The sequence below is a fragment of the Camellia sinensis genome, chromosome 13, assembly GCF_055761805.1.
Source record: "Camellia sinensis isolate YWXY chromosome 13, ASM5576180v1, whole genome shotgun sequence".
NCBI classification, from domain to species: Eukaryota; Viridiplantae; Streptophyta; class Magnoliopsida; order Ericales; family Theaceae; genus Camellia; species Camellia sinensis.
In genome coordinates, this window is record NC_138973.1 from 26,179,692 (window position 1) to 26,191,956 (window position 12,265).

General features: G+C 33.9%; 1 protein-coding gene and 1 long non-coding RNA gene across 2 annotated transcripts; both read right to left on the reverse strand.

Annotated features, from left to right (window-relative positions):
- Nucleotides 1–5,463: 5,463 nt before the first annotated feature.
- On the reverse strand, nucleotides 5,464–6,099 carry LOC145806560 (uncharacterized). Its single transcript, XR_014349884.1, has 3 exons — nucleotides 6,021–6,099; nucleotides 5,735–5,909; nucleotides 5,464–5,625 (listed from the first exon to the last, which is right to left on the reverse strand). It is a non-coding gene; the product is annotated as an uncharacterized LOC145806560 (long non-coding RNA).
- Nucleotides 6,100–6,169: 70 nt separating this feature from the next.
- LOC114280259 (protein FAR1-RELATED SEQUENCE 5-like) lies at nucleotides 6,170–8,354 on the reverse strand. Its single transcript, XM_082900356.1, has 2 exons — nucleotides 6,294–8,354; nucleotides 6,170–6,202 (listed from the first exon to the last, which is right to left on the reverse strand). Exons 1-2 carry the CDS (start codon nucleotides 8,352–8,354, stop codon nucleotides 6,170–6,172), a joined length of 2,094 nt encoding a protein of 697 aa, XP_082756482.1.
- Between the last annotated feature and the right edge of the window lie 3,911 nt (nucleotides 8,355–12,265).

A 12,265-nucleotide genomic window follows, 5' to 3' on the forward strand; every position in this document is an offset into this window, starting at 1 on the left:
TTTTTTATTTTTATAAAATTTTCAAAATTTTACAGAAGATAAAAAATTTAATTCTGAGTCTAACGGTACCAACCATGCTTAAAACAAAACTATAATGAATTAATTATGGCAATTTAACGCGATTCAGAATTAAAAACAAAACAAACAGCGCCTAATACATTAGTAGCCAAGCCAGCCGAGCCGGCGGAGGAAAATGGCGCGGCTCAGCGAGCCCAGCTCAACGAGTGGCTCAGTGCGGCTCAGAGCGCGGTTTGGTGCGCGGCTCAGGGCACGGCGCGGGTGCGTGGCGCGGAGGGCGGGTGTGTGGACAGCGCCGCTGACGGCGCGTGCAGGCGCGTCGGCAGGGCATCTGGCACGTGGGAGCGCTTGGCAGTAGCTCACGGCGTTAGGTGGCGCGTGCAGACCACGCGCTGCCTTCCAGGGTGTTTTCTGGTCCGATTTTTGTACTGTCGGACTCTTTTTTTCAAAATAAAACCATTTATGGTATTAAAAAAAGACATTAATGAATATAAAAAAAATATTTATGCTCTTAATCTAATAAAAGTAGATTTTTTTTTCTCTTTTACAAACATTCATGTATATAATGTATACATACATATATATATATATATATATAAATATACACATGATTAAAGGAAACATGAAAATATCTATTAACGTTCTGATACCAATGTAAACAAAGTATAACGCAGCGGAATAAATATTATGGTCATACCTTTCAATCAGAGTTTGAATTGAAGGATCTCGTGGGTAAATCACGTGCTTCCTGAATCTGGTCAATCAACCCAGCAATGGGGTGATATTACAATAGTGAATATCACCTACACAAACCACAATGCAAATGGCTTTGATCGTTGTTTTTGGGAGAGAGTCAGTATATGGGAAAAACTCAAACATACGTTATTTTTCACTTAATCACCCATATCCCATATATCAGATATATAATCTATTTATCTCATTTATCCATATTTGTTATATGAGATAATATCTGATATTTATATCATCTATCCATATCATGATATGATAGATATATATCCTGAGTGGCTATCCAAATAGATTTGAATTCAAATTCAAAACCCATTTGGATAAGGTTCAAAAGGTTCAGGTTCAAAAAGTTCTAAGGGTCATGCCATATGGGCACCCAATTTCTAACAGTAAAATTACTATAAAAGATAATAATGAATACAATACACACCAAGTATCTCAAACGTTACTTCCTCCAACACAATATCGTCACCCTGACCTCTACCCCGACCCTGACCTCGACCTTGAACTTAGCCATGAGCAGGATTTGTTAATGCACGACGTCGTCTCTCTGAGGTAGTGGGTGGAATACGCTAAGGGTCGTCTATTTCTAAAAATGAAACAGAAAACAGTGAAGGATAAGTCCGTTCGGAAGTACAGAATTGGACTATTCAATTTTGTTCGACACTAAAATGTCAACATATTGAATTTATTCGACAGAAACACTCCGGACAAAATGTTAATGTTTGACAGACTAGTGTCGAACGGTTCGTAAAATCAAACTTCCATATATACAATGCCACTGGTTCGCAAAATCAAACATTTATATACAATACTAATGGCAATGGAAAAACGTACATAAAACCCTCAAATCTAAGCAAAATGAGATTTCTTACCTACTTTATCTCCGATGTGGAGTTGTTTCCACCAATGTCTTTGATGAAACAGAGAATAGGTCTTCACCACTGGCATCTTTAATGAAATAGAGAGTGGAGGGGAAGTTCATGGATGGGGTGTGTGAGTAAGTGAGGGTGAGTATGGAATATGCGGGTAGAGAGTGTGAGTAAGGGTAAAGATGGAAAATTGTGGTGTGTATTGAACAAATTTTGTATTTATCAAATTACTAAAGGTGTACCTTGAGATGAAATGTGGTGTGTAAATAGAGGCACCCTGTCACATCAGTAGGCAAACAGGTAGATTGACCATGTTACCCTCATGAAATTATGTGAAATTACAACTTAACCCTAGTACTCTTTCATACACAAAAAGGAATTTTCATAATTTTAAAAGTTAGTTTATTTCCAACTTGCTAAATAATTTTTTGCTCAAATAAGTTGGCTTTTGACTTAAAAAAAAGCCGAAAACCTTTTTTTTTTTTGGTCTTCTAAAAATAGCCTTTAGAGGACTAACATGGTTTTGCATTTGTGACTGTTATGAAAATGATTTTGAAACCTCGTTAATTTCCAACCATAGTGTGCTGAGAAGGTTAGAGTTTAGAGTATTTGGAGAAACTTCAATAAAATAAAAATTCAATTTGGACTATTTGGAAGAAAAATGATTCAGGCCTCGAGAGCGTGAGGCGCGAATGGGGCGAATGAACTCTGTGACGCGCGTGGCTCTCTTTCTCCTTTCATCTCTCTCTCTTATTCAACCCAAAAACAATCTCACTCTCTACTCTTTTCAAACCCAAATCTGGGACTCCCTCTCTCTGTCTATACTCTATTGAAACCCAAACACTATTTCGGTCTAGCAAACAAGAGCAAAATCAGCCAACCCATCGACGGCGGTGGCGGGCTTCCTGCGTTTTCTGGCATCCCTTCTTTGCATTGACACGTTGCACAGTTACCCAAGCCCTAGATCCCCAAATCTCCTCCATTGACAACCAAGGTCAGATTTTTTTTTTTATTATTATTATAAATCATTGCCATTTGATCTCCATGATAAAGCTTAGTGATTAATTTGTTTTTTTTTTTCGTTTTTTTTTTGAAATCCTCTTCATTTAATCCTCATGATGAAAAGCTGTGTGATTTTTCAAAAAACTGTTATGAAATCATACTTGCTGAATAGACTTGCTGAAAATGTTATGAAATCATACTTCATAAAAATCATACTTGCTGAAAATGTTATGAAATCATACTTCATAAAAAAATGTTATGAAATCTTACTTCATAAAATAGACTTGCTGAAATCGTACTTGCTAAAAAGCTGGAGAGGATTTTTGGAAAACAGAACAAAAGTCCTGTGATGAAGAATGTTATGAAAATATACTTGTTGAGTTCTGTCCTGATTTTAAAAGAAAAATCAACTTGTTGAAATGATGAATTGAAGGCATATGTGATAATTGAAAGCAGGTGTGATTCTCTCTACACTTACATTTTGCATTGCAAGTGTATGCTAAAATGCCTCAATGAAATGCTTTGTGAATGGCCAAATTATTGTTTCTAGACTTACATTTTGCCTCAATGAAATGCTTTGTAATTTTGAATAACAATACCAAATTTTTTTGGCTATCATACTTCCAACAGTAAACTTCACCATCAAAACCATATACCTTCTTCATTCCATGGGCCATTTGACATTATGAACAGAGAATTGTATTTTTTATGCTCAATAATGTACTAATTATTTGTTAAATTCCTACTATTAGGAGTAACATGTCGATGGCTTATACCTCCACTGGTTCAAGCAATAAATAGTTGCCTGTTCGAAAATCGAAGTTGTAAATGCGGCAAAAAAGCAGCCATTAAGATATTAGACTCATAGAAAAATCCGAGGAGGCTTTACTTTAAGTGTGCAGATGGCAAGTGCAATTACTTTGCATGGTGGGCGCCTACTACCCAACATGGCAATGCATCAAATATCCAATGGAGGCCTAATCTTATTCATAGGAAGAATGAAGATGAGGGGAGGAATGATTCTAACTGAAACAATGAATCATAGTGTGTACTGGTTTAATGGTGTTAATTTGTTTAATGTTAAAATGAATGTTGTAAACTTATACATTTGGTTTTGTAATGGACGTATGGTTTCGTAGAATGGTTGACGAATGTGGGTATCTTTATGGATTCTATGTGTTGCTGCTGAATGTGTGTTTTTGGGATGCTAATTCATGGTAATATGATTTTTTCAATGAAATATATGAGTACTCTTTTTCTTTCCCCTGAAATACCATATGACATACATATATAAAATTAAGAACCATAAACCATACGTTTATCACATCAAAATAGTGCCCATGAAACATGTTAAAAAATATCCTAAGATACTGACTAAAAGATTGTAAATTTACCACCAATTCAACTAAAAAGCCTAAGAAACCTTGTAACTTATCTTAACATTTCAGCAACCATAAGACATATTCCTAAAGATAAATATTAAAGACTAGTTTAGACATATTCCAAAGGAGCTCTTGTTCATTTTAATCCTTAAGCAGAACTTTAAAGACTAGTTTAGATACTGCCTTGTCTTCTTTTTTAACTGAAATTCTGAAGGATTTAATTTATATATTATGGTGTGATATTTAATTTATATATTATCATAGCTCAGAAATTTATATATTATCATAGCTCAGAAAGATTCAGAAATATATTATCATAGCTACGGAAACAAAGAATAGTTTCTGTAAACATCATAGCTCAGAAAGATTCAGAAATATACTATCAGAAATATATTAATGAATGGCTCATATAGTTGCTGTGTTGAGTGAACTTGTGAAAAAAGTTTCTAGTGTTTCACAGTTCCACAACTAGGACCAGCAACAACTATATATATATAAAGAGAAGAAGTTAAACTATGAAAAAATTCACTAAGAACAAAGTAATACAAAAAAACAAGAAGTAAGAAAACAGTTTTGAACTAAACCAAACTACTATGAAGAAAGAACATTTTTTGTAGTACTGATTTATGTTTTAAAGTGGAACTTGCTGAGAATTCAAGTTTCTATGTATAAAGAACATCTTTATAATTTTTTATGTTGTAACTTTTTAAAGTAAAATTCAATTTTTTTTTTATTCTTGTAACTTAAATTTGAGTAAGAATCTAGCTCACCCCAAAGAATCTAGCTCACCCCATTTTCTAACAACTTTTTGAGTAATTTCTTAAAGCTTGTTCTGAAAAATTCCAATTAGTTGCCTTTCATGATAGTGATCAAATATTCATCTGCAGATAATCTTAAAAAATTGGAAGGAATACACATGTTTCCAAAAAGTCACCAAAATGCTCAAGGATGCACAATCAAATAAAATCAACACAGTAAAGCAACTTTTGATTGGGAAGAGAGGGGGAAACAGTGACATTAATTGAATTGGTTGTCATGAAGAAGAACAAACCACCAAAACTAACTCAGCCGAAAAGAAAAGACTTTATATAGACCACATTTTCTGTCATTCTATAGAGAGAAGAAAAAGAAAAGAAAAAAAAAACAGCAGCCGAAAAGTCCAAAAGTAACTCAGGAGTATATCAGACATGAGAAAAGATTGAAGACAATGATAGATAACAAAAAGTTCAATAATAGCAGGAAAAATTCAATAATTCCCAAGGCTATAGCAGGACTGCAACAACAGTTGTTCAATAATTCCCAAGGCTAAAATAATGGCACTTGTTCAACACCTATTCAACATCCATATCTATAACAAAAATAGATAACAAAACACAGCAGTACACTAGCAGCAACTCAGCAACCATTGTGAAGCCTATAGCAGCACTGCAACAACACATCACTGCAGCACATCAGCATAGAACACAGCAGCACAGCAACACAGAACACAGCAGAACGGAGTCTATAGCAGCACAACACAGCACATCACATGAGCACAGCACAACAGAGTGTATAGTAGCCTATACCAACAAAGCCTATAGCAGCACAACACAGCAGAACCAAGCCTATAGCAGCATAAAACACAGCATTGAACACAACATTGTCAAGCCTATATCCAAAATCACTTTAAACCATATGAGACTTGATTGAAAGTTTACAAAAATAAAGTCTTACAATTACTACTAAAAAACTAGAAATAGAAAGGGGCATTTGGATCCACATCTATATTCAACTCAATAAATTGCGAAGCAATTGGTCCACTTTCACTGCTTATGTTGGTCACCATTCGTGAATGACTAACAGATCCGCTTTCAATATTATCCACCATTTGCATTGGGCTACCTTGTGCCTATTTAATGACAAAGTAAATAATATGAACAAATTTTGTGACCAACATATCTGCAAATGAAAATAAGGAAAAAAAATTCATGTCATATATTTAAAACATACCGGTACATACATACTCTCCTGTGTGCCATCAATACACGGACTCGCTTGCATTCCATCCATAGAAGCAAAATTCAACTTACGACCCTATAGGAACATACATTGGTGAGTGTTTGAAGTAAACAAAATTATGAGATTTACATATCAAACAAAATAAAAAATTTACCTGTACTTTTGATGCCTTTTTATTCTTCCCTTTCAACCGATTTACTATTTCATCCACTTTGCTAACTTTCTGTTTGGTACATGGACGGCCTCTTCGGCGAGCAACCATAGGACTAAGCACCTTGCGAGTCATGCTTGCATTTGTAGAACTACGATCGGCCTGAGTTTTGGGGGAAGTATTAGAAGGTTGGACAGTACTAGTAGAAGGTGGGACACCACTAGTAGAAGGTGGCACATTACTCGCACAACCCGCCTCAACCTGTCTCACTCCATCCTTGATTTCTATTAACCCAAGTTGAATGACTTTGTGCTTAGCATCATCGTTGGAAGTAATTTCTATAATTTCATCCATTGTCTTGTGGTAGTTATCATGCACCTTTGCATTCAGAACAGCCCCATATGTACTGTATGTGGTAGGAATGCATGTGTACCCTCTTTCCAAATCTTTTCTCCATCTCGGCACAATGTATTTATCTGGAACCTCATATGTGGACGTCTCAAGGAGCACACTAAGTGAATGGGCACACATAATGCCCCTAAATTCAAACCACCGACACATACATTGGATGTCACATTCTATGCAATTACAGTAGACAACAAATTCCACTTTCTTCATTTGCTCACCAACTGGAATAGCCTCTTTCACATGATAAGTACAAATTGATCCTTTCTCTTCCACAAGAGTCGCACGACAATACAATAATCGTTTCATTTCTGCTTGAACCTCTTTAAATTTTGCGTTTGTGTATGCTTCACGAAATTGCTTCTCAAAAACATACATCGTTAGGCAATCATACAATTTGTTTCGAGATTTAAAATCTGCTTTGGCCTCTTTCTCTACCTTACTTCTCAAGGCATTGTCATACTGCTCAACAAATTGCTTTAAAGTAGTTTTCGAGTTGACATATCCATCAAAAAATGCATTCATACTCTCACTTTGTTGTGTGGTTGACATACCAGCCCAAAACATGTCTTTCACATAGGCAGGAATCCACCTATGTCGCTCATCATATAATCCCCCCAACCAATCGTTATCATGTAGACCAAACTTTTCAATCATTGCTTGCCATTCTTCATCAAATTCATTTTTTGTGAAAGACTCATAAACTGCCTTTTGCAAAGCAAACTTTATGGATTCATATTCCGAATAGGCTCTCAATTTTTCTGGAATTTTCTTCATTATATGCCATAAACACCAACGATGTCGAGCCTGTGGGAAGACAACTTGTATGGCATTTTGCATAGCTTTGCACTGGTCAGTTATTATAGCATTCGGAGGAGTGTCTGACATGCAACTTAACCAAGCTCTGAATAGCCATACAAATGTCTCGGTGTTCTCATTACATAATAGCCCACAACCAAACAAAATTGACTGCCCATGGTGATTAACTCCTACAAACGGAGCAAACGGCATGTCATATTTGTTTGTCAGATAGGTTGTGTCAAATGTGACAACATCTCCAAATGCGTTATAAGCTGCCCTACTCCTTGCATCTGCCCAAAATAAGTTCCGCAAGCGTCCTTCTCCATCAAAGTCCATTTCAGAGTAGAAGTTCGAATTTTGTTGTTGCATCCTATGAAAATAAAACGCAACTGATTCGACATCTCCTACTCCAAGCCTCAATCTTCTAGCCTTGTCAATGTGATTCCTGGCATCTCGTTCGTCAAATGTTAATGCCTCAAATCCCCCCGCTTCAACAACCATAGAATGAAAATTCCTAGCCACTCCTATCCCTGCCTCATCATTTATTTCTAATCTTCTTTTCACAGGAGTTAGAATTCTCTTATTCATAGCAAAATGCCGTGAGTCACTAGGAACCAAGTCGTGAGTATGCTCCAGCACAACGGTTGTCAACTTATATGTTCCATCCTTTTGTAGACTCCCTCTTAGTTTTGCTTTACAATCATTTTTAGATGACAAAGATGGTTCTAGCGGGTTCACTTCCGATCTTTTTCTTCTCATCCTTGCTCGAGTACATTCAATTCCGAAATATTTTAGTTCCCCATCATTACCAAAATTTTGTGTTCCATAAGCTATAGCAAATCCAAAGTGCTTCGCATATTTTGCATAAAATGCATACACTTCTTGCTTTGAAGTAAAACACATCCCCTGCTTTGGTTCTTCAACTTCACCACTCTCGGGTTCTTCAACTTCCTGACTAGGATTGTTTGAACCTTCCATCCTTTTGTTGCTAAAATGAAGCTTTTAGGTTAACAATTCAAAACATTTGAAACAAGAACTAATCAAAAACATGTGGAAACAGAATTTTGATGGGACAGTAAAAAATTATCACATATAAAATTCAGGATATGTATCGATATCGGCAATACGGTCATATGTCATAACAACTTCATTTTCTACAAAATGGATAACAGATTTTGTTATTTGAACAAGTTTATTTTCATAACATTTTTCATAACAATCCATGGAAAATTCACAATGAAACAAAATAGAGCAAGAAACAAAATGGATAATGGATACATATGTAATGGATACATATTCTGTTCAAATGGAAACATATTCTGTTCAAAATGGATAATGGATACATATTCTGCTAAAGAAAATAATTGATAACATATTCCGTTCAAAAAACATATCTGCATTATCCATTTTGTTAACATATTCTGTTCATTATCCATTTTGTTCAAAAACATATTCTGTTAACATATTCTGATCAAAAAACAAAATTCATAATGGATACATATGTAAACAAAAAACAAAATTCATAATGGGTAACAGATTTTGTTCACGCCATTCGCGCCAATTATATTCGAGGTCTGTAGCAGCTTCGTAAAAATTCACATCATATACACAAGCCTAAGACAAATAATTATCATAACTCATTTCTAACCCAAACTTAACAGGAAACTGAGGCCAAAACAAAACAAAAAAATGTTAAAAAAAGAAATTAATCAAACCAAAAATTGGACAGGGTAGTATGTATGTCCATGATAAAAGTTTCAACATTTATTTTCCTTAGGAAATTAAAAATAATTTTTTGTCACAAGTTCATTCTCTTGTCAAGAATTCATCATAAGAACTTGTTCAATGGGTATGTGCATTTGTAATTTCCTGTTGCTAAGTTTAGGCATCTGCTGCTAACTCATAGGTTGCTAACTCACTAGCTATTGCATCTGCTGCTAATTTATCATAGAAGCATGCTCACATGTTGCTAACAAACAATGTAAAGGGCTTGGTGATAACCAAACAAAATTTTTCTATGTGGACTTTCAACAAACACCTAGAATGCATGAATACAAAACACCAAAATCATGTATCAAACAAATTAAAGCAAAGAAAATTTCATGGACCAAGAAAATTTCACGTAACAAACAAAATCATGGACCAAGAAAATTTCAACCAAGGTAAAGCAAAGAATGTGTTTGAAGCAATACCTCGAATCAGTTGCTTCTTGGCCATTGGAGGCTGAAATTTTCAGAGAAACTGGACGATTTGGAGGCTGCTAGACTGTGGTTGATGCTCAACGATGGTCTTCCTTGTCGTCGGTGGCCACCTAGGTCGTCGTCGTCATCGTTGGGGTCAAGCCCTTGGGTCGTGGTCGTCTGCCTCTCTATCTCCTAGATACGCAGATTTGTTCTCTTCAGTCTTCAAGGCTCGTGAGATGTACACTGAGTGAGGCGCGTGAAATGTACTCAGAGTTTGAACTGCCAGCTCAATTCGAGGCATTCGCGCCTCAGTTTGTCGAGGTCTGTAGCAGCGTTGTTTTACCAATATGAACAGAAAGCCTGTGAATGGACATTCCATTTTTACATATAACAAAAAATGGCAAACAATAAGGGTTGCAGGGATTAAATTTTTTTATTTTTTAAAATAAAAATTTTGTTATAAAAAAATTAAGAGATCAATTTATGTGTCACTAAAAAATCATCTCCAAAAGTAAAAATATGACCTTTAATTGCAACATTTTAGAAATGTCACTAATAAATGTACTTTTAGAAATAAAATAGTTTTGTTCTAAATGTTTTCTTTTTTAAAACAATTTTTAGTTCTAAAAAATAGTAATTCATAACTAAATGTTCAATTTTGTTGCCAAAAAAATGACACTTTTAACAATTAAGATATTTCATTTCTAAAAAATAATTTTATCTATAGATTTTAGTCTCTAAAATTTTAATTTGTTATAATCTTCACTACCTTCGTGTTGAGGAGGGTTTGAATTAACTAACTTTTCGTTACATATTGCTATATGGTTAGGGGCTATTCCTACTTGTAGAGTATAATTTTGTTAATTTTGTTATGAATACAAAAGTTAACTGTAAAATAAAAAACAAAAATATACATAAATGAACAACAATATATCAATATATATAAGACTTTTCTCATGTTCACAATCCAATTTAAGAAAACATTTGGGCATCTATTGTAAGTATAATCTCGATGATTCAAACCGTTCACTTTTTAAAATTCATTGAAAATAATATTCATGTCAAATTAAGATGATTTGATTTCGGTAACTATATGTTTGAATCACATTTACTTTTAAAAAATGAATGGTTATTCTTAAAATTATATTTACTGTCTATATTTTTAAGATAAATGTGATTCAAATATATAGCTATTAAAGTCCAATCATTTTTATTTTTTACATAAATATTCTTCTCAATGAGTACTAAAAGTGAACGGTTTAGATTATCAAGATTGATCTGACAATAGGTTTACTAAATCCAAATACTCTCTCAAGTTAGATTGTGAATATGAGAGAAGGCAAATCTTAATATATATATATATATATATCCTATTTATATTTCATAGGATGAGCCTAAGGTGCCTTATTTATAGTATCTCCAACACTAGTTCTTTTTTTTTTTTTTTCATCAAGCAAAGATTAATATTAAAAGTTTTATTTGATACAAAGCGTTTCAACATTAAATTTTTAATTTTGTCAAACAATCGATTGATCGGGAGAATGACCGAAAAGATGTCCAAGTGGTCGTCCGGCCTAATGTAAATTCTAAATTTTTTTTTTCAATCCGGTCATCCATCCGATTGCCTGACTGATCTTCCATTCAATTGATAAAAGGTTAAATGCTCGTTTAATTTAATAAAAAAGTAAAGCTCCTTTTATTTAATATCAATTTGATGAATCAGTTGAAATATTATTTTCACTAAATTTTTATCAAATGTAAATTTGATAAAAAATTTAAATTTAGACTAGAGATGGTCTTAAGTGTGTCATATAACAATGCAGGAGTAAGCATTAAAACACTTTTGAATAATTGTATGTAATTGTATGTGTGTATAGTTTTTTTTATTGGTCTTTGTTTAATCGAGAAGGTCAACAAAATAAATTTGAGATCGTGTTGAGATTGGATCGTAGTGCTACGGGGGCGAGAAGTCTAGCTTTGCATACGTATAAATTGGAATAAAGCATGAATCTATAGCTTCCCTACACGCAATGTTATAAATTCTTCCATATTGCTTTCATTGCTGCTTGTTCAAGTTTATATATATATATATATATATTTAATTTTCACTTATCATTGTCACGTGTAGAATAGGTTTTTTTAACAAAAATTTACAACAATGATTGAGATCTCTCTTTTTATGGAGAGCCCCTACAACCTCATTTGGATCTCAACTATTGATGGTATGAACCTTCCATATACATGAGTGAATCCCACATATATATTAATGATTGAGATAAAGGGATTGCGGGGCTCCAACAAAAAGGGTGCAAGCATTTTTCAAAAACTTACAAGCATACCATCATTATTGATGTAAAACATTTTCTATTTGGTTTAAGATTCAAATCTTATATTTGAATGTTATGCTTGATTTAAGTTTTTAAAAATTAATTTCAATGTCACATTTGAATATATATTCCAATGCATGTTTGGCAGACGAGTTTTTAAATTTTGAATTTGAGGATTGGGTTTACCCGATCGTTCATCTTGACATCCTTGGAAGTTCGGCCGATTGACCGTCCGGTTGATCATTTTTTTTCTTTTGCAATTGCAACCTGTTATTTGACAACAAAAAACTTATATTTATTTTTGATATTTTTAAAATATAGAAATTATTTTTTTAGACCATTTTTAAAAAAACAATTTTTTTTTCCATCCAAATATACA